This window comes from Ursus arctos, unplaced genomic scaffold (assembly GCF_023065955.2).
Source record: "Ursus arctos isolate Adak ecotype North America unplaced genomic scaffold, UrsArc2.0 scaffold_6, whole genome shotgun sequence".
In the NCBI taxonomy this organism is placed as follows: Eukaryota; Metazoa; Chordata; class Mammalia; order Carnivora; family Ursidae; genus Ursus; species Ursus arctos.
In genome coordinates, this window is record NW_026623078.1 from 40884786 (window position 1) to 40905869 (window position 21084).

At 33.7% G+C, this 21084-nt stretch overlaps 1 protein-coding gene across 1 annotated transcript in view; it reads left to right on the top strand.

Moving 5' to 3' along the window:
• CNBD1 (cyclic nucleotide binding domain containing 1) overlaps window positions 1–21084 on the top strand; it is a 439889-nt gene that overhangs the window by 226884 nt on the left and 191921 nt on the right. Inside the window, exon 6 of the mRNA XM_057308075.1 lies at window positions 4182–4375. Within this exon, the coding sequence (XP_057164058.1) occupies window positions 4182–4375 (194 nt within the window). The remainder of the gene's footprint in view (window positions 1–4181; window positions 4376–21084) is intronic.

The window sequence follows — 21084 nt, forward strand, 5'->3', positions numbered from 1 at the left end:
ATTTGAGTTTTTTGAAAAAAATCTTAAAATAAATATCCAGTATTATTTGTAGATTATCTTCCACAGGTTATAGCAGTATTCAAAAAAAGGTTATGAGACATAGGCTTCAAATAACTTCTCCTGGTACCTTATGGGAAGAAAAATTGCCCCAAAGAGCAAAATCCTATCTCCAAAGATATTTTAATATAATAAAAGTTGTGAAAAGGTTATTCATTGCTTTTGTTACGTTATCTCTGGGACCATTTAAACCTTATAATGAGGATTCCATGAATCAAACCACCTGGCTTAAAAGTCAGATAACTTTCTGGTATTTTCCTAAGTTCCCACCTAATGGACTGAGAAGAAAATAGGCCATCAAGGAATTTTATCTTATATCTCAATAGACAGAATTCTAAGGAAAAAAAAAAACGAGTTGTTCCCCAAATGTTTTATAAGATTCTTTGGAGAAAAATGCAATAAGGATCATTAATTAAGTTTTCATTCATTCGAGTATTTGCTAAATGCCTAGAGTAATCCAGGCAGTGTGCTCTGGGCTGGAGGGACTGAGATCAAAGTTAGATATCCTTTTCCGAGAGGTTAGAATCTGTTGGCAGACACTGCAAATGCAGTGTCATGACAGAAATTCTGTGAAAAAAGATCACAGAGGAGGGGCATTAATTAGGATGGATGGGAGCAAGGCAGAGGTCAGCAGAGGGTTCCCTGGTAAATAGATAACACTTAAACTCATTTTATAGGCCAAGTAAAAATTATCCAGGTGACAATATTACTTTATTCCTCCAATTATAGTTCTTTGAAGCATTTAAATACTTTCAGAATGGTTGATTTTAGCTGAACCAGAGAGCAGGAGATTCTTGGCCGGGAATTCGCAAACATGTTTGCTTTAATCAAACTTTGTATTTGGCCTTTCACCTTTTGGAAAGTCAGTACCAAAATGAGTAAACTTTCCCTTATTAGTATTCTCAATTCCTTTTGAATGGCTTTTGTTCAGCTTATTCAAGTGTGGTTAAAAGATACTTTAAGACACAAGGTCTGTCCTGCACTAGGAAATTTCTTCAAGTCCTTATGAAAATATATGTTTTGGGTTTGTTTTCTGTGTTTTTTTTTTTTTTTTTTTTTTTTTTTTTTGCCTTTTCATGTCATGGAGGTTGGCTAGATAAATAATAGTATGAAACTTCTTCTTAAACAATTTGATTTTATTGAATTCTTTTACTTTTGCAAGGCCTGGGAATCAAGATTTAATGCCATTTCGATCTGTATTGTTTTAATTTTTATAGTCAGATTTTTCTTAGATGCTTGGAGTGCTTTTTTCTCTAAAAAGTTATATAATGTAATTTTGTGTATTTTGAAAATATGAATTAAGAGCATATGTTACAGGCTCCTTCTCATTGCTTAGGAATTTCAAAAGCTTATATTTATCTTACATTTCTAATAAATATATTTTTGTTACAATTCATAATTTTAACACCCTTTGTGATTTTTAAGTAATATTTCAATTGTTATTTGAGAGCTTAACTCTATTGCATTTTTTTCTCTAGACTTATTGAATTGTGTGTATATCATTTATCTATATATTTGCGGGCCAATTTCAGATGTTACTTGAATTCTGAGAATTTTCTGTTAATTATTCTATTATATTCCATACTTTTTTTGATTATTCATTTTTTTAAAAGATTTTATTTGTTTGACAGAGAGAGAAAGAGGGAGAGAGTCAGGCAGAGGGAGAAGCAAGCTCCCTGCTGAGCAAGGAGCAGGATACGGGACTTGATCCCAAGACTTCGAGATCATGACCTGAGCTAAAAGCAGATGCTTAACCAACTGAGCAACCCAGGCACCCCAAATACAATCATTGTCTTTGTATATAAGTGGAGTTAGCAGCTGCCAGAATAGCTTAATTTGATTTATTTTTTGTAAGTTATAATCTGAGGGTTGATAAAATATTTTCTGATCAAAATATTTTCCATGAATCTCAAATTCTACTCCCCCATTAGTTTAATTCCTAAAGGACTTAAATATTAACTCCTTAATATTACAGATATTTTTTGAATGTAAATGTGAAAATTAATGCATTGTAAATAGAGATTATTTAGTCAAATTCACTGTCACCAGGCCAAACCCTGAAGGAAAAGGAAGGTTTTCTTCAGAGCAACAGAAAAGTCATGTCCATCAGTAAGGCAAACATATATTATGGTTAGAGTTAAGTGAAATTACAACAATATTCAAAGCAGTTGTGTTCAGTTGTGAGTAATAGAGAACTAAAAGACACTAGTTTAAAAAATTTCAGGATTTATTTATGTTACATAATGAGAAGTCACAAGATGATTTAAAGGTGTCAGGGTGAATTTCCTGAGGTTCTCCTTGCCAGTTCCTTTTAGTTGCAAGATGCTTCTCTAGCTCCAACATCGTATCTTTGTTCTAGGTATCCAGGAAGGAGTGACATGCATATTTGGAAAGCAAAAGTTCTCCCATTGTTTCGTTAATCAGAATCATGTCTCAGGGCCACACATGTAAAGTATTGGCAAAATGTAATTTTTAAATTGACACAGACTCCCAATAAAATTGTTCTTTTGTTACTAAAGGAAAAGACTATTCATATTGGGTAAGCAACTGGCAGCCCTTGGAATAAAATAATTTCACACAATGTACCTCTTTCTACAAGTTTTATTCTATGCTAAGAAGTGCCAGTTAACTCTATACAAAAACAGAATACAAATTGTATTTATCGGAATACACGTTTCACCCGACTGCTTTTTTCGCATGGGTAATTGGTCAAAATCATTACTACTCTTAACAAAATTTTCTTATCTTTTACCTTTATAGTGTACTTTCTACAATGTAGTTCTCATATAGCTCACCTGATAGCTATTTAAAAGCAATGTTTCTACAGTGCCTTCACTGTAGATTAGATGTTTAGTAAGAAGTGATATCATGCTATCCAGAAAGGACTCTATTTTAAGTTCAGGCATTCAAGCAAACATGACCCTTGCTTTAAAGAAGACTGAAAATCACTATCCTGTAGTCACTGTGTACAGATGGTTACCAATAAAGACCCATTAACTGGGGCGCCTGGGTGGCACAGCGGTTAAGCGTCTGCCTTCGGCTCAGGGCGTGATCCCGGCGTGATGGGATCGAGCCCCACATCAGGCTCCTCCGCTATGAGCCTGCTTCTTCCTCTCCCACTCCCCCTGCTTGTGTTCCCTCTCTCGCTGGCTGTCTCTATCTCCGTCGAATAAATAAATAAAATCTTTAAAAAAAAAAAAGAAAGACCCATTAATAAAGCACTCGTTTAGAAAAAAGCAGAGAAGGTAAGCAATTGTCATCTCTTATGCATAAAAAAACAAACAAACCCACAATTGTTCCTAAAAATCAATTTGTAAAGTTTCTATTTATAGCAAGCTAATAAGCAAAATTTAAGAAAAGCTGTTCTCACAGCACTTGAATAATTTGCTCCAATCCTATAAAGTAATGTAAACAATTGGAAAATGACATCATCCAGTCCCCATGCTCTGCTTCTTTAAAAGGTCAGGCTTCAGAAGAACTAGAACAGATTTAAGTTGTATTCAAAATGCTCACAACTGAATAAACCAACCAGACTTACAGAAACATAGTTAAACTTTAGGAATTGGAATTAGACAACAGGTTGTGGAGAGTTACAATGTGGAGTAGGAGAAATACTGGAAAAAACTCTTCTTCCTAATAATTATCTCCCTTTCTAAACTAGCTTCTATGAGCAATCATCATCATATCCAGAGGAAAGACAAATAAAAATTAATAATTATATAGTTACTTATACAAAATAAGCAAAATTGCATTTTTGAGGGGGAGTTAACATCTTAAAAACTTCAAGGAGTTTTCTGATCCTATTTTTCTTAAAATGTCTTAAATCTATTAATTGTAATATGTTACCATGGTTCTTTTTCTAGAATCTATCAGTTCCATAAGAGGATTGATTATTATAATTGTCAAAAAAGAATTTTCTGAATGTGGAGACATGTTTTTGCTATTCTGTTTATTTGAGTAAATTATTTGTGAATGCCTAAATGCTACATTAGAGTTCTAATTGCATAAATTAAAAGAAATCTACTAAAAGCAAAGCAAGTAATATGTGTTGAGGTCATGTCTCTATCAAAGAGCCTGGGAAATAAAGTCAACATTATAGCTTTTTTGGTTTTGTTTTGTTTCAGTGGTTGGAAATGATGGATTTTATATAATATTGAAAGGTTCAGCTCGACCTCAAACAAAGGTATATAGAAATCTGATTGAAGAAAATGAGTCAACAGCCTCTTTCATACCTCAGAGTTTCCAAGAATTTGTTTTCAGTGAAGACTTCAAAAGCTTTATACTTGCTGAGATGCACACACCTTCATGTGATGAAACAGTAAGAAATGAATATTTGCTTTTTCCCTAAGCAACGAAGTATCATTATTATAAAATTTGATCTCTTCCAGATATGTAAATCCAAATATCTTCAGTGAGTTAAGTATTAAAGATAATATATCTTTTAAAAATGAAAATTATACTATTAATATTGAACTTGAAATTTGTTCACGAAATTTTAATGAGGGATGCCTTCAACAACATACCACCCACTGGCAGGGATTATATAGTAAATTTGGTAACTAGGACAAAGCCGGTGTGGTTGGATCACTGAATGAGGAAGAAGGGTAGTTTGAGATAAGGGAGAGGGAACAGGTGATTTGAGGAAAAGGAAAGAGAGGACAGATCATGGAAGGTCTTTTTGACAAGTTAAGAACACATGCTTATCTCAAGAGCAATGCTAAGGTGATCAAGGGGTTGATTCCATTACATTCATAAGGTTTTACCTGAAGAAAATCCTTGGCTTCTTTTTATTTTTTTGACACTATCAGCTGGTCTAAAAATTACAGTACAATATCTTTCTGGATCTCTGGATACTCTCCATGGGTATCAATGTGGTTTGACTAGAATTGTGGCTAAAAGAAAGCCAGTTTTAGATTTGGGGTGGTCAGGATGTTCAGAGTAGAAAAGAGCCAATGAAACCAATTAAAGCCAAATTATTTATCACTATGGATCGAAGGTAGGAAAACCTAGAATGTTGAAAAGGTTCAGAAAGAATGAGGATGGATAAAACTAAGAAAGAAAGACAAAGATAAAAAATGAGACCTAAATATAAAAGTATATTTGTTGTTGATTACACATGAATGGGTAATGTTTCTGATTTTTCTTGATAGAGATGAAAAAGAATACATTTGCTACTCAATGGCTACATATCAGGTACCTGATGCCATTTCAATATGCTTTAGAAAAAAAATACCACACTTGGCACAGCAGTTATAATTAGAGCTACTTCTTGGTCCACGTTGTAGCAGTCAACTCCAGTCTTTCAGGATCTATTTGTTTGTTCATTTGGTGAGGGCAAAACTGATGAATTAAAATGGGAATGTGATGGGACCACCACCTCTGAATTCTGCAGTAGGTCTATGAAGGTAGCACTATCTGCCATTCTTCCAGGGATGTAGTATTTTTTTCTCCAGTTTTGTTGAGGTGTGATTGAAAAATAAAAATTGTATATATTTAAGGTGTATATCTCAAAAGTAAATAGAGTGAAATTATCACCACAATCAAGCTAATTACCATATTCATCATTGCACATAGTTACAAAATTTTTGTGGTGAAAACACTTAATATCTACCCTCTTAGCAAATTTCAAATATACAATACAGTATTGTTGACTTTAGTCACCATGTTGTACATTAAATCCCTAGTATTTACTCATTTTGCATAACTGAAACTTTGAGCAATAGCTCTTCATTTCCTCTACCCCCAGCCCCTGGTAAACAACATTTTACTCTCTGCTCCTATGAGTTTGGCTATTTTAGATTACACATATGAGATATTACAAAATTTGTCTTTCTATGTCTGGCTTATTTCACTTAACATACTGTCCTTCAGTTTCATCCATGTTGTAGCAATTGACATTTTGTTTATGCATTCATCCATGGATAGACCTTTAAATTATTTCCATATCTTGACACTTGTGATTAATGCTGCAATGAACATGGGAATGCAGATATTTCTTGGAGATAGTTCCACTTCTTTAGTTGTCTATGCAGAAGCAAGATTGCTGGATTGTATGGTAATTCTATTTTTAAGTTTTGTGGGGAAACTCTATACTGTGTTCAATAATGCTTGTACTTAGTTTACATTTCTACGGTGTGCAAGTGTTCTCTTTCCTCCACATCTTTGTCAATACTTACCTTTTGTCTTTTTAATGATAGCCATTCTAAGCGGTGTAAAGTGATAACTCATTGTGGTTTTGATTTGCATTTTCCTGATAATTAGTGATGTTGAGCACTTTTTCATATTCCTGTTGGTCATTTATATGTCTTCTTTTGAGAGAGAGATGATTATTTAGGTTCTTTTCTCATTTTTTAATTGAGTTCTTTTTTCTTTCCTACTGAGTTGTGTTTCTTATATATTTTGGATATATATTAACCTCATCCAGATACATGGTTTGTGAATATTTTCTCCTATTCTGTAGGTTGCCTTTCGCTACGTCAGTTGTTTCTTCTGCACTGCAGAAACTTTTTAGTTTGATGCAGTCTCACTTGTCTATTTTTGCTTTTGTTCCCCGTGCTTTTGGTGTCATATCCAAGAAATCATTGCCTAGAGCAATGTCAAGAAGATTTCTGTTTTCTTCTAAGAGTTTTATGGTTTCAGGTCTTATCTTTAAACCTTTAACCCATTTTCAGATGGTTTTTGTATATGATGTGAGATAAGAGTCCACATTTATTGCTCTGCATATGGATATCTAGTTTTCCTAACATCATTCATTGATGAGACTATCCTTTACTCAGTATGTTTCTTGGTACTCTTGTGGAAGATCAATAACCAGAACTGTATGGATTTATTTCTGTTTTGATTATGATAGCTTTATAATATAATTTGAAATCAAGAAGTGTAATACCTTTGTTCTCTGAGTTTGGCTTTTTAAAATTTCACATATAAATGATATCATACAGTTTTTGTCTTTGTCTGACTTAATCTCTCTTAGCATAATGTCCTCAAGGTCCATCCATGTCACAAATGACAGTATTTTCTTCTTTCTCATGGCTGAAAATATTCTATTGTATATATAATGTATCTTCTTTCCTATTTATCCATTGGCAGATACAGGTTGTTTCCATATTTTGGGTATTGTGAATAATGCTATAATAAACATGGAAGTACAGATATCTTTTCAATATTTTATTTTCACTTCTTTTGGGTATATACCCAGAATTGAAATTACTTAATTATATGGTAGTTCTATTTTTAACAGTTTTGAGGAAATTCCATACTGCTGAACCAATTTATATTACCATCAACATTGTATAAGGGTTTATTTTTCTCCATATCTTCACTAACACATGTTATCTCTTGTCTTCTTGAGATATAAAGGTAAAAAGTTAATTTGAAATCTTTTTTAATATAAGCATTTATCACTATAAATATTCCTTTTAGGACTGCTTTTGCTACATCCTGTACGTTTGGTATGTGATTTTTTTTTTAAATTTGTCTTGAGATATTTTTTTAAATTGCCTTTTGATTTCTTCTTTGACCCAATGGTTGGTGAAATATGTTGTTTAGTTTCTACATATTTGTGAATTTTCCATTTTCCTTTTAGTTATCAATTTCTAGTTCCATTTCATTGTTGTTGAAAAATATACTTGGGATGATTTTGATCTTAAATTTATTAAGATGTTTTTGTGACCTATCGTGTGATCTAGCCTGAAGAATATTCCTTGTGCGTTTGAGAAACTTTACTCCTGTTGGGCGGAAAGTTCCGTGTATGTGTCTATTAGGTCCATTTGGTCTATAGTGTTGTTCAAGTCAGCTCTTTCTTTGTTGATTTTGTACGTGGATGCTCTATCCACTTTTGAATATGGAATATTGAAGTCTATTATTATGTGTGACCTTAAATCTAAAGTAAGTCTCTCATAGTGTATTACTGTTTCTTGTTTTATTTTGATCTCTTCAGCCATTCTATGTTTTTTTTTTTTATTGGGGAGTTTGATCCATTTACATTGAAAGTGATTAGCGATAAGTGAGGCTTTACTATTGTCATTTTGTTAATTGTTTTCTGTCTGCTGGTAGTTGTTTACTCTTGTCATCCTTTCTTATTTGATGATATTTTCATAGTGATTTGTTTTGATTCTTTTTATCTTTTGTGTATCACTAAATATCTTGTAGTTAATTTCTTAATTTGATAACTTAACTTCAAACACATAGACAATCTGTTTCATCCCACTCCCTACCTTGTATACTTGTAGTCAGAGTTTTTACTTCTTATATTTTGTATCCCCTAATAATTTTTTTGTGGTTATAGTTATTCTTGATAATTTTGTTTTTTAACTTTTATATAGGATTTGAAGGAATTTATATACCACCATTACCATGTTGCCTTATTCTGTATTTGACTGTATATTTACCTTTACTAGTAAGAGTTATACTTTCATGTGCTTTCACATTGCTGTTTAGCATGCTTTTGTTTCAATCTGAAGAAATCCCTTTAGCAGTTCTTCTAAGGCATATCTAGTGGTGGTGAACTTTCTCAGTTTTTATTGTCTAAGAAAGCCTTTCATTTTTAAAGGATAATTCTGACAGATATGGTCATTGGCAGTTTCTTTCTTTTAGTACCTCAAATATATCATTCTACTCTCTCCTGGCCTGCAAGGTTTCTACTGAGAAATCCATTGATAATCTTTAGTGTGATAAATTGCTTTTCTGTTGCTGTTTTCAAAACCATCTTTGTCTTTAACTTGAAAATTTAATCACAATATGTCTTGATATAGACCTCTTGTGGTTCTTTGGGCTTCTCAAATCTTGATGTCTATCTCTCTTCTCCATGCTTGGGAAGTTTTTGGTCATTATTTCTTTAAGTAAGCTTTCTACCCTCCTTGGCTCTGGGTCCAAGGTGTCCATGTGCCAGTACTCAGGGAGCTATGGTGGTTCTGGCTCTGGGGGCATACAGTGGCTCCAATTCCAGGGAAGCTCAGCAGTGTTGGCTCTGTTGTCTCCAACAGGTGAGTCCACACTGGCAAATACTGTGGAGGTCCTCAGTGTTGAAGGATGCTCAGGTCACCTGCTCTTCTTTACACCCACCAGAGAACTCATAATGGAGAGGATTCCTCTTGGCACAGAGCTATGCTGGCCTGGGGAATGAGGTGACACAGGTAAAATGTTTTCTTCCTTTTTCTATATGGCCATTCTTGTTTTTTGTGCTTTAGTGGCATGTTGTAGCTTCTTAAATATATTCCAACATTCTCTGACAGCTAATTTCATTTGTGGATAGTTGCTAAATGGTTTTGTTTTGTTGTTTTGTTTTGTTTTGTTTTTTTGGTACTGGGGCAGAGTGAGACCTCTTAGTCTGCCATCTTGATGATGTCTGTAATATTGTTTTGATTTACTGTGTTGACTAAAGTTGAAGAGGGTAGGAAGAGGATAATTTCATAGGCTTCCACTTGAGCTTCCTTAAGAGCTCTTACCATAAAGGCCAAGAAACCAATGTAAAGGCTCTACCAAGTCTTCATTCAAATTATACTTTTAAGGCCCATGGAAATTTCCATGAGGTAGGTCTGTGGACCCCATGGAGTTACTGTGAACCAGACTTAGGTAAAAACTTCATTTTTAGATGCATTCTTCATATTTTCTCATGTAACAAATGGTCATTGTGAGAATGTATTCAGGTTAAAGTCATTATCATAAGTTTTAGGGTTCAACAGAATACTTGCTTGGGCTGTGAATGCAACCTTTATCTTGAGCTGTGCTATCCTTATAGTTATATACTAGGCCCAATACTCACTTTTTCTCTCTCGCAACAATAGAAGAGGAGATTTCATTTATATGCTGCCATGGAGCCCTTGGGTAGCATACTTGACCTTAAGTTAATGATTGATTTTTTTCATCCTTCTCTGTTTTTCTCTAGTGTATTGATGTCACTAAGAACCAGTCATTCTATTTAGTGGTTCATATAATTACCCATCCTCCAACATCTCAAAGGTCTGAAGTATTGTAATTTCCAGTGCATTCTCGTCTGCCAATACCCTATTCCTGTTCAACACCATTAAAAGTTTTATCAGTTGTAGTACTACAGTATGCCAAGGACTATCAGTACTACAGTGATGGATTTTTATTGCAAACTGGCTGACAGGCAGTTCACAGCTCTAAAGTCCTTTTTAAAAAAAAAAAAAAAAAGGATAGAAATAAAGGCAGACAATTTTGTTAGCTGTCAGCAACCCGAAGGCTTTTGTTTAAGTCTGCTGAAGAACGAGTATGTGATTATTAACTAAAATTTATTTCAGATTGCTAAAAATTTAGATTATCCTTGCCAACACTGTCCCCTATAAGAGTGAGTTTTAAGTCATGTTTATCTTTGCCTGATTTTAATAACTGACCTTTTTTGTTTATTTATTTAATGGGACTTTAACAAATAAAAATATTATGACTCTCAAAAATTTGTAGTAAGGAGGGTTTTTGTGATTTTTCTCAAATAAAAGGTTATTTTTTTCCTCCATCTATTTGGCTTCTTTGCCATTATTTGCTTTTTTTTTTTTTATTGTGTTGTATCAGAGAACCAAACTACAAAGAAGAAAAATAAGTAATGACATCTTTACTCTTCAATTTAAACTTCTAACAGTTTTATAAACAGGTGGGCATTATCTGAGTATAATGAACATAGGTGAAAAAATAGAGTCTGAGGATCACATTCATTTTTCATGAGATATAAACCCCTGTACTTCCTCCCTGCTATCAGTGTAAACTGGACTAAAAAAATTAGTGTGACACAAATATATAGCAAGAATTTTTGGTTTTGCTTTTCTTGACATTGATTTGTAAATTAAAAGCAAAACGCTTTTCTATTATAGTGTTTTATATAAGGAAAGGAGAGAAAAAATTATATCTTCCTTTACAAGATCACCAATTTAATGATTCTAAGTATTTTAAATTGTTTAATTCATTTTATCTTTTCTAATTAACTTCACAATTTTTCAAAGAACAATCATAAAGAAAATAAAATTTCTTTTGAGTCATCCTTACACGTTATCGTAACCATATTTTATACTTTATATACTTTTGTATTTAATACATAAATACATATTTTGCTATGCCCTATCTTTTGTTAAAATGTATTTTTGACATTACAACATTTAGCAACAATTAAAAAGCAAATATTTAAGTTGAAGATCCTCAGTAATTATTAAAAGAAATTTCCAGTTTATTAATATAATTTTTCTTTTAAAAATAAAACATTTGAAATCACATGAAAAGAAAATCATTTGTTTAAAAAGTGTGTATTGAACAAGTTGGACACAGTAGAGTGAAGTTATAAAATAGCTTTATTTCTTTTTCATACTGAAGTTTTCAAACAAGCTATGTAGCATTCTTCTTCTCTGCTCGCTGGATGAAATCTTAGTCAGATCCTATGTATTAACAAACAGCCTCATTTTTTTAGATATTAAAATTTCCAGTCCTGTCTTCACTTCAAAATTTCAAACTGCCATGCTTGACAGCACAATTTGTGCCTTATTATGCCATAATTCTGCATTGGGGATGGGGTTATTCCTCTTTTCTTACTATGCATCTTTTTCAACTTACTAACTGCTTTTTCATGCTCCTCTCAGCCAGGATCAAGAAGGAGGGGAGGGTAGATATTAGAGGTAAAAATCTATGGTTATCCTTTGTGATTTGATGTCTAAATGTAGTCTTTTATATATTCTTTTTCCTGTAACTCCCTGGAAGGGTTCTTTTTCCTATAGGGGATTATTTAATTCATCCATGGCTTCAGGCAGTGTAACACCACGGGTCTTTCTTTTAGGTCAGTTCACATTTTCTGGCAATTCTCCAGTTTTATTCCTTTCTCTGGGCAGTCCCACACTGGTTATCTCTTGTGAGCCCTCCTGGCTGATGGGAGAGGGAGAATCACACACTTACTCTCTCAAATTCCTGTCTTGTCACTTTGAGCCTAGGGGAGAAAGTAAAAGGGCAGAAAGGAGAAGACTGTGGGACTCTGACAAACTCTTACCAAACAAGCATTGCCATCGGTTTCCTGATCTCAGTTTATAATCTCTTGAGTTAGAAAATGAGTTAAAGTTCACAAAACCGATTTTACAATCTCTAAATCTCTGTGCAAGTTCTGCAAACTTAAATCCTTGTAACTCTGAAACAACAGGAAAAAAGTACTTTCACAGTAGGAAAACTCCACCAAGCACTCTGTTACATAAGTATCTATCATCTCTCTAACCTTTATATAAATGTTATATTTAAATTTATACTAATTTAATTTAATTTTGTATAAATTTAAATTTAATTTAAATTTATATAAATATAGGTTTAACATTCTGGGATAATTGGAAAAATTGCATTTAATATTCTATGTTTTATTGGTATACATACAACATCCCATTTTATTTATATATGTGTATATATATGTGACAAAATTGATATGTAATAAAATATGTGCTTATCCACAGCACATAGAACATTAAATGTAAATGTTCCAATTGTTATATGATTATCTATTATGTAATCATATATAGCCTATTATATTTTTATTTCATATTATTTAATTATTATATATATATCCTATTACATATATATAATAGGATGTTGTGTATATATACATAGGAATCACATAATACATAGAATGTAACAGGACGTATTTTTATTTGCTTATTTCCACAGAAATTTTACATATAATTTTATTTTTTTCTTTTTTTTTAAAGATTTTATTTATTTATTCGACAGAGATAGAGACAGCTAGCGAGAGAGGGAACACAAGCAGGGGGAGTGGGAGAGGAGGAAGCAGGCTCATAGCGGAGGAGCTTGATGTGGGGCTCGATCTCAGAACGCCGGGATCACGCCCTGAGCGAAGGCAGACACTTAACCACTGTGCCACCCAGGCGCCCCTAATTTTATTTTTTTCTTGAAACCCACTACAATTTCCCAAAAGCTATGATATTGAAATGTAGCTCTTTACCATGTGTGTTTTGCTATATAAAAAATCAATTTTAACTAGCTTTTAGAAGGAAAGGTTTTTTTTCTGATGCTACAGATTCACAGTTAAATTGTGCACTAGTTTTATTAAGTACTTATACTATGTAAGATTCTTTTTGCGTTAAGTGCTGTGGTGGGTTTATGTACAATCTTGAAATGACTACAGATGTAGATTTTGGAATTGTCTACAAAGAAATGTGATATTCAAACCACAAAAATAAATAAAGACTCTGATAAAAATAGTAATAAAAAGAAAGGGCTAAATTCAAGGAGCAAATCTGATTGATTCCATTCTTCAAAAGATGGTAAAGAGCCACAAAAGAAACCAGCAAAGAAGCAGAACTAGAGCTGGGACAGGGTCCTAGAAGCCAAGGGAGAAGATAATTTCCAAAAAGGTGAGATGATTAAATGGTCATTGACATTTTGAGGCCCTTTCTTTTACAATGAGAGCTTTGCATGGAGCCCTCTTGCTTGGTTTATCTTGTGACCCATTGTGAGAATTTGTTTGATGACTTGATAGCATCCTAGATGGGAGAAAATAAGTTTCCCTTGAATATATATAATTTAACTAATAAAGTTCAAACCTTTAATCTGAGAATTTTTTTAATGCTCTTCTTTAACAAGTTGGCTCATTAAATCTAAAAACAAGACACGGCTGACTTAACTAATTGCACATTATTCTTTAGCAGGTTGGATGCTTTGTTGCCTTGATAATTCTTACAAAATTAGTATTTCTCAATAATAAAAATTATAAATTACAAAATATTTGTTTTTGTCTCATCCTCCTGCTCTTGTTAATATGAGACAATGATATACTCTTCGTGTCTCTTATAGATCTGGCTCTTTGTTTTTGGATTTTGGTAAGCATGTCTCCAAGCAGGCATACAAATCAACACGCACGCACACACACACACACACACACACACCCCTATTACTTGACAACATTGTGATGGAGCCAAGGATTACTGAAATAAAACATAAGAAATGCTACTTTTCCATAATAGGGGAACAAAACTAACTCTTATTACAGGAACAGGAAAGACAGTACATGATAAGGTGGAAACTGGTTTTGACTAGGACTATGGTATTTGGAGGAAGAGCAAGTTCATTGTGGGTTAGAGTGGGCAGGAACATGTCATGAAGTTAAGGAGCTTGAGTTATGTCTCTAAGTAGAGATAGTTTATAGGTCAATGAAAGGAGGCACTATCCGTTTATTTTATAGAATTCCATAGAATAGAACATATATTGAAGGAGTTGCCGGGGACATCCATGCCTTGCTCACGTTGTGTGGCCTTATGCAGTGACCATGATAACACCACTTTAAGAACAGAAGTGATGCAGTCAGACCATACTTGATAGCTCTGGAAATGGACAACTTACTAAGACTCTTAGTCTTAGTTTCTTTATCTGTAAAAACTGAGCTTAGTAATAATGCCCACTTCATAGATAATTGTATTAAATGAGATTATATAAGCACTGAGAACAATGTCTAGCACATTATGAGAACTGAATTTTTACCTACAGTTATTATTATTATTATAATTAGTGTTTTTGCTTTTCATTCCATCTTTTTTTTTTTTTTTTTTTTACCAATTTTACCTTCGGGCTCTCCTTATTTCTTCTTCTATTTTTATTTTTTTGAAGATTTTATTTATTTGAGAAAGAGAGAGAGAGAATGAGCAGTGGGGAGGGGAAGAGTGAGAGGGAGAAAGAGTCTTAAGCAGACTCCACACTGAGTGCAGAGCCCCATGTGGGGCTTGATCCCTAGACTCTGAGATCATGACCTGAGCCAAAACCAAGAGTCCTCTACTCAACCAACTGTACCACCCAGGTGCCCCATGGGCTCTCCTTATGTCTTGCCAATACATTGCAACCACCCCATCCTTGTATTCAATCTACGAATAGCCTCAGTTCACCATCCACATTGTCACTAGAATGACTTATAAAAGTCAAATATGATCATGTTGCTCCCTTGCATAAAATGCTTAGTCACTTCTAGTCACTTCTAAGATAAAATTTAAATTTCTGGGGCACCTGGGTGGCACAGCGGTTAAGCGTCTGCCTTCAGCTCAGGGCGTGATCCTGGCGTTCTGGGATCGAGCCCCACATCAGGCTCCTCCGCTATGAGCCTGCTTCTTCCTCTCCCACTCCCCCTGCTTGTGTTCCCTGTCTCTCTGGCTGTCTCTCTCTGTCGAATAAATAAATAAAATCTTAAAAAAAAAAATTAAATTTCTTTGCATGGGTTTCAAGGCCCTTCATGAATGAATTCAGCTGTCCAGTGCACCCTTTTATTCCTAGCCATGTGAAACTACTTATAGATCACTGAAGATTTGTTGTCTCCATGCCTCTATACATCTTGTTTCCTGTGCCTGCAATGATATGCTCTTTTGGGGTTTCTTCACAAACTTTCACGCATTCTCAAGAAACTCATCAAGCTTGCTTTCTCTGACAAAACGGTCTCTCACTTTTGCCTGTGCCTTGATTTATTTTGTGTATGCCCCTAGATTGTGGTGTTAGTTTTTGTCATGTGACTTACTTTTTAATTTGTTTTTGTTTTTGTTTTCATTCTACTGTAAATTCATTGAAGTTAATCTAAACTTTACACCCCTTGTCCATAGGTGTAGTGATTGACATAGATACATATGTTATTTAAAATAAAGGCATTTTTAAGGGGATGACTGAGAAAACGAATAAGTGAATAAATGGAAATACTCCAAGTGGGAAAACCAATGTGGACAGGGAGAGATAATATGGATAATGAGGGAAACTTCTGGTCTATAGGAATGAGAAAGCAGTTATAGGTCACTTAGGCAGGTTCAGGTAAGTTTGAGTTCATTTTTTGGAGCCAGTGGGAAGAATTTTTCTTTGATGAAACAGAGTAAGGAACTATACTCATCACTTGAAAAGAGCCTTAACTTCATACATTTTAGAAAGATTAATCTGACAGTTCATGTCGTACTCTGGTGTCTTTTGATTACTGTTGTTTTCAAGAGATTTGTTGTATGCTCACAGAAAGCTAATCTTTATAATGTTTTGAGCAAATTTAACTTTTCATGTTGGAGCCAATGGACTTCCTTGCTTATTTAATCACTTTGCTCTGTGTCAGGATGTGCTTTTTAAAATTAAACTTTTCCTTTCCCAAAGAATGCCTTAATAAATTTTGCACTAAAAATAAACAACATAACTAATATATGATTGACATTCATAATGGATAAAAAAGTTAAGACTTAGTGGAAATAATCCCTGTCTTTGCTTCTACATTTTTTAATAAAAAATTATGAGCATTCAGGTCTTGAACTCAGGGCCGTGAGTTCAGGTCCCACGTTGGGTTCTATGCTGGGCATTGGGCATACTTAAAAAAAAAAAATTATGAGCATTTTAAAGAAGCAATCAAATCATATCTTTTGGGTTTCATTAATTCTTTATTTGAATATGAAAATGACAGTGCTATGTTTTAAATATTTACCAGCTTTTTAAAAAGCAGTGGAGTATTGTATATTTTACATGTGAAAAAGTCATTTTGTTTGCTGTGGATAGAGTGGAGTGGATTTGCATAATGTTGGTGTAGAAGGCAAAACAGGGAAATCAGTGAGGAGGCTGTGGTAATAGTGCATGTGAAAATGTTATTCGTCTGGATAGTGTTGCTTAGGAGAGAAGTATAGATATAGATGGATGTGGGATATATTTTGGATGTAGAATTGACAGGACTTGCTTATGGATTGGACACAAAAAGTAACTGAAAGAAATGATTCAATGATCATTTTTAGAATTTTGGACAAAAAATGGTGGATGTTAATATCAATTATTGGGATTGAGAAGACTGAGGTAGAAGAGGATTTAAGAGAAAAAAGGTAGAGTCCTAATTTGGTGTTTTAGAGTCAATATTTTGAGATGCCAATTATATATCCGAGTGGAAATATATGTTGACAGTTTGAAATACAAGTCTAGATCTTAAGATTGTAGGGATGTTGCCTATATCCATTTTGTTGCTCAATAGTATTCAGTTGTATGAATATACCACAATTTATTAATCTATTATTCTGTTTATAGACATCTGAGTTAGTTCCAAAGCAACAAGTGTCAGATACAAAGTTTTTTTTTTTTTTTTTGTGACAAATGTTTTTATTTCTCTTGGATAAATACCTAGGAATGAAATTATTGGTGCATAGAGAAGATATATATTTAACTTTTCATGAAATTGCTAAATAGTTGTCCAAAGAAGTTGTAATGTTTTAAAGTATAGGCTTAAAAATTATAATGTTAAATATAGGACCTAATGCTTTGTTGTTTATATTGCTAAATATTACTTGTAAAATACAGTATATGAATTGGTTTGATTATTTTGCTTGATGAGAGTTGGAAGTAGAAACAGTTAATACTCCAATCATAAGCCTGATGATTATAACAGTGATGGGAAAGATCAGGAATTGTGATAGCAGCTGCTATTTAATGAGTGTCTGCTATGTATATGCACTAAGGCTAAATTAAGATTTTTATAGAGTATTTCATAGCAAGTCTATGAGGTATAGATTATATTTATTATTATTCAGGAAACTAAGACTTTACTTACCTGTCTCAGATCATACAAATAATAAATACTAAGATTGAAGTGGTACCCTGGTTTGTTGATTTTCAAGCCCAGGCTATTATTCAATCACCAAGCCTTCCTGTCTTCTAAACAAACATGTTGATTTCTTGAGTAAAATTTTAAAATAAAATAAGTGAAAGTAATTCTTAGAGTAAGCTTTTAAATGAGAGTCTCTGGTCTTTGAGTGACAAATGTGTGCACATTGTGACAAACAGGGACTATGAAATAGTTTCAAGTAGAAATCCTGCTTCTTTGTCCTGTGTTTTGTGGTCGAAAATGCTGTTGTCAAAGATTTGGCTAAAAGTAGACTAAAATGACCTTTGGACATCTAAATAAACTTACTGGTCTCAGAAGCTAGTATCACTTAATGTTTAAGATACCAAAAATATGGGGCGCCTGGGTGGCACAGCGGTTAAGCGTCTGCCTTCAGCTCAGGGCGTGATTCCCGGCGTTATGGGATCGAGCCCCACATCAGGCTCCTCCGCTATGAGCCTGCTTCTTCCTCTCCCACTCCCCCTGCTTGTGTTCCCTCTCTCGCTGATTGTCTCTATCTCTGTTGAATAAATAAATAAAATCTTAAAAAAAAAAAGATACCAAAAATAAATGTATCTTTGCAGATACATGAATGCTCATCTTCAGCATACATTTTTATATGATATTAGATCTTTATAGTTGTAATGGCTTAAACCATTATGGTGACTCAGGTGGCCTTGCTGAGTTGTACTGAGCCCATTTAATACAATTTTATATTTTGTTTTGCCACTGCCTATATGTATGGCAGTGTGGCTGTATGTCATAGTAACAGGAATATAGCATAGCTTTTTGAAAACAGCTTTTTAAAACAAACTTTCCTTTTTTGGCTATTTACTTAATTGCACTATTTTGGACAAGTTACTTAGACTTAATTGCTTCATCTATAAAATGAGAACAATAATAATACCTACTGCAGGAAATTTTCTGAAAATTAAATGATAAAATGCAGCCCTGTTTCCGGCACAGGATATGGGTTTAATAAATAATATAGTGTATTATTATTATTATTATTATTATTATTATTATTATTATATTATCATTATGGAATCAAATGAAAAAATATTAAGAATATTGTGATATCAAGCAGGAAAATTAACTCTTCTTGACGTTTAACCTTGGCTCCCAGTCTGGAGTCCATCAGTATGCTACTGCAAGGCCCTGAGACACTTCCACCTAATCAGATTCTACTGGGTGATCATTTCCTACATCTGACACATGTAGGTGGTCTTCCTTGGTAATGAGTTCACTCAATATATCAGAAATTACGTATTTTCATTCCCACTTGAGAACATCTTTCTCTTGAATACATTTTCAGGTGCTATAAGGATGGGAGCAGAAGCTTGTACAATATGGAGATACTGTGTTTTTCTTTCCTCCCTGCCCTTGCCTCTAAATCATCTTGCAGCCCTTCCCTTCTGTGCTCCCCTCTCTATTGAGTCAGTCCCTTCTCACTTCCCTGGTTAGTTTCTTAGAATTTACTAACTTCTCATTTATTTGTTAGGTTATAAGGAAGCTTAGTCAGTTTTCCAGTTGGGGTATATGGCTAATTCATAATCATAACTCATCTTTGAATCTTGTTTAGCATGATGATTATGTGTAACCATCCCATCAGTGCTTTCTGTCCAGGATTTAGTTTTTTTGTAGCTATCTACCTTTGTCACAATCTCCAAAATTTAATCTCCTACTTACAAAGTAGAAGTGTATATCTCTATGCTGTGGTACTTATATGCTAACAGAATGTATAGAACACCCATAATGTAATACATCCATACCATGGTATTTACATCCATACCGAAAAGAAACTAAATTTATAAGAGAGAGAAGGTAGAGATTAAGGTAAATACTAAATGCAATTTGAAGTAATAATAAAAGTGTGGTAAAAAATGATAAAAGAGCATAGTGTGAGACAGTTCTAGGCTTGAAGCCTGGCTCTGCTATTTACTGGCTGTTTGACCTTGGATATGCTCCTTAATTTTTCTAAAGCTTCCTTTCCTTTCTTTCCTTTTTTCTTATTCTTTCTTTCTTTTCTTTCTTTCTTTCTTTCTTTCTTTTTTCTTTCTTTCTCTTTTTCTTTCTTTTTTCTTTCTTTCTTTCTTTCTTTCTTTCTTTCTTTCTTTCTTTCTTCTTTCTTAAGATTTATTTATTTATTTGAGAGAGAGAGAGAGAGAGAGAGCATGTGTGCACATAGGAGCAGGGGGAGAGGCAAGGGAGAAGGAGAGAGAATCTCAAGCAGATGCTGCATCTAGCATAGAGCCCCATGATGGACTGACTCAATCTCACAACCCTGAGGTCATGACCTGAGCCGAAACCAAGAGTTGGTTGCTCAACTCACTGAGCTACCCAGGTGCCCTGTTTCTTTATTTCTAAGATAAATTTAGTGGTAGTAATATACTAACAATATCTTCCAAGTAGTCTGTTTTGAGGATGAAATAAGATGATACATTAAAGTGCTTAACACACAATAAGGGCTCAATAAATGTTGTTTTGCTTATCATACATTAGCAATACATATGAATTGCCAAATGAACTGTGTAGGCAGCTTATTTGAGTTAAAGAAAGGGGTAGTAACTTTTGGCAGGCAATAGATAAAAAAAAAAAGATATATTGAAAAAGTTAAATTTCAAATGGATAAGCATAGCATATTAGAGGGGGCATTTTCTATGGTTAATAAGGGGCTGCTAGGAAAACTAAGTCAGGATTCACGAAATATTGTTGGTGACAATGAATTAACTAGGATGAAAAATTCACTTAAGGAAGTAATTTGGAGATAGGGCTAGAAAAACAGGTAGGAGAATAGAGGGTTTTGTATTTGAGGTTTAAGGGGTTCATACGTAACTTGGACACTGAATGAAATTATGGACATTGACTTATACCCACAATAACATTGAACACAAAAATGTGTATGTGGTATAGTTTTGAAAGAATAATAATAGGAGTATCTAGCATGGTGTATGGTACATGAAGAAGGAAGAATAATATGATCACTACTGTGGCCCAGAGGTAATATTATAAGGGCATGGATACAGTGATTAAATTCTTAGCTTGTGCCTATGTAAATCAAATAATTAAATAATATGATACTAGTACAGTGCATAAAGAAAACAAAATGATATTTATTTGCAATCATTTGGAGAGCTATAATTATACCATTTATATCCTTGTTAAAATAGGAAAAGGCAATGGTTCTACCTCCCTTTGTAATTGAATAAATTGGGTAACTGGAGATAATGAGCCCATATGCATAATATAATTGCTTGCTGCATAAATTTAATTGTTGATATTTACATTAATTTCTAGGTTTTATGGGAATTAATCAACTCTTTAAAATCTTAATTTATTGGCTTATATCAATTGTTAGCTAGTCGGTCAATAATAAGTTGTGTGAGTGAGAAGTAGGTGATAGGGGTTGTGGGGGTCAGAGTTTGTTAAAACCAGTTTGCTGCCAGTATGTA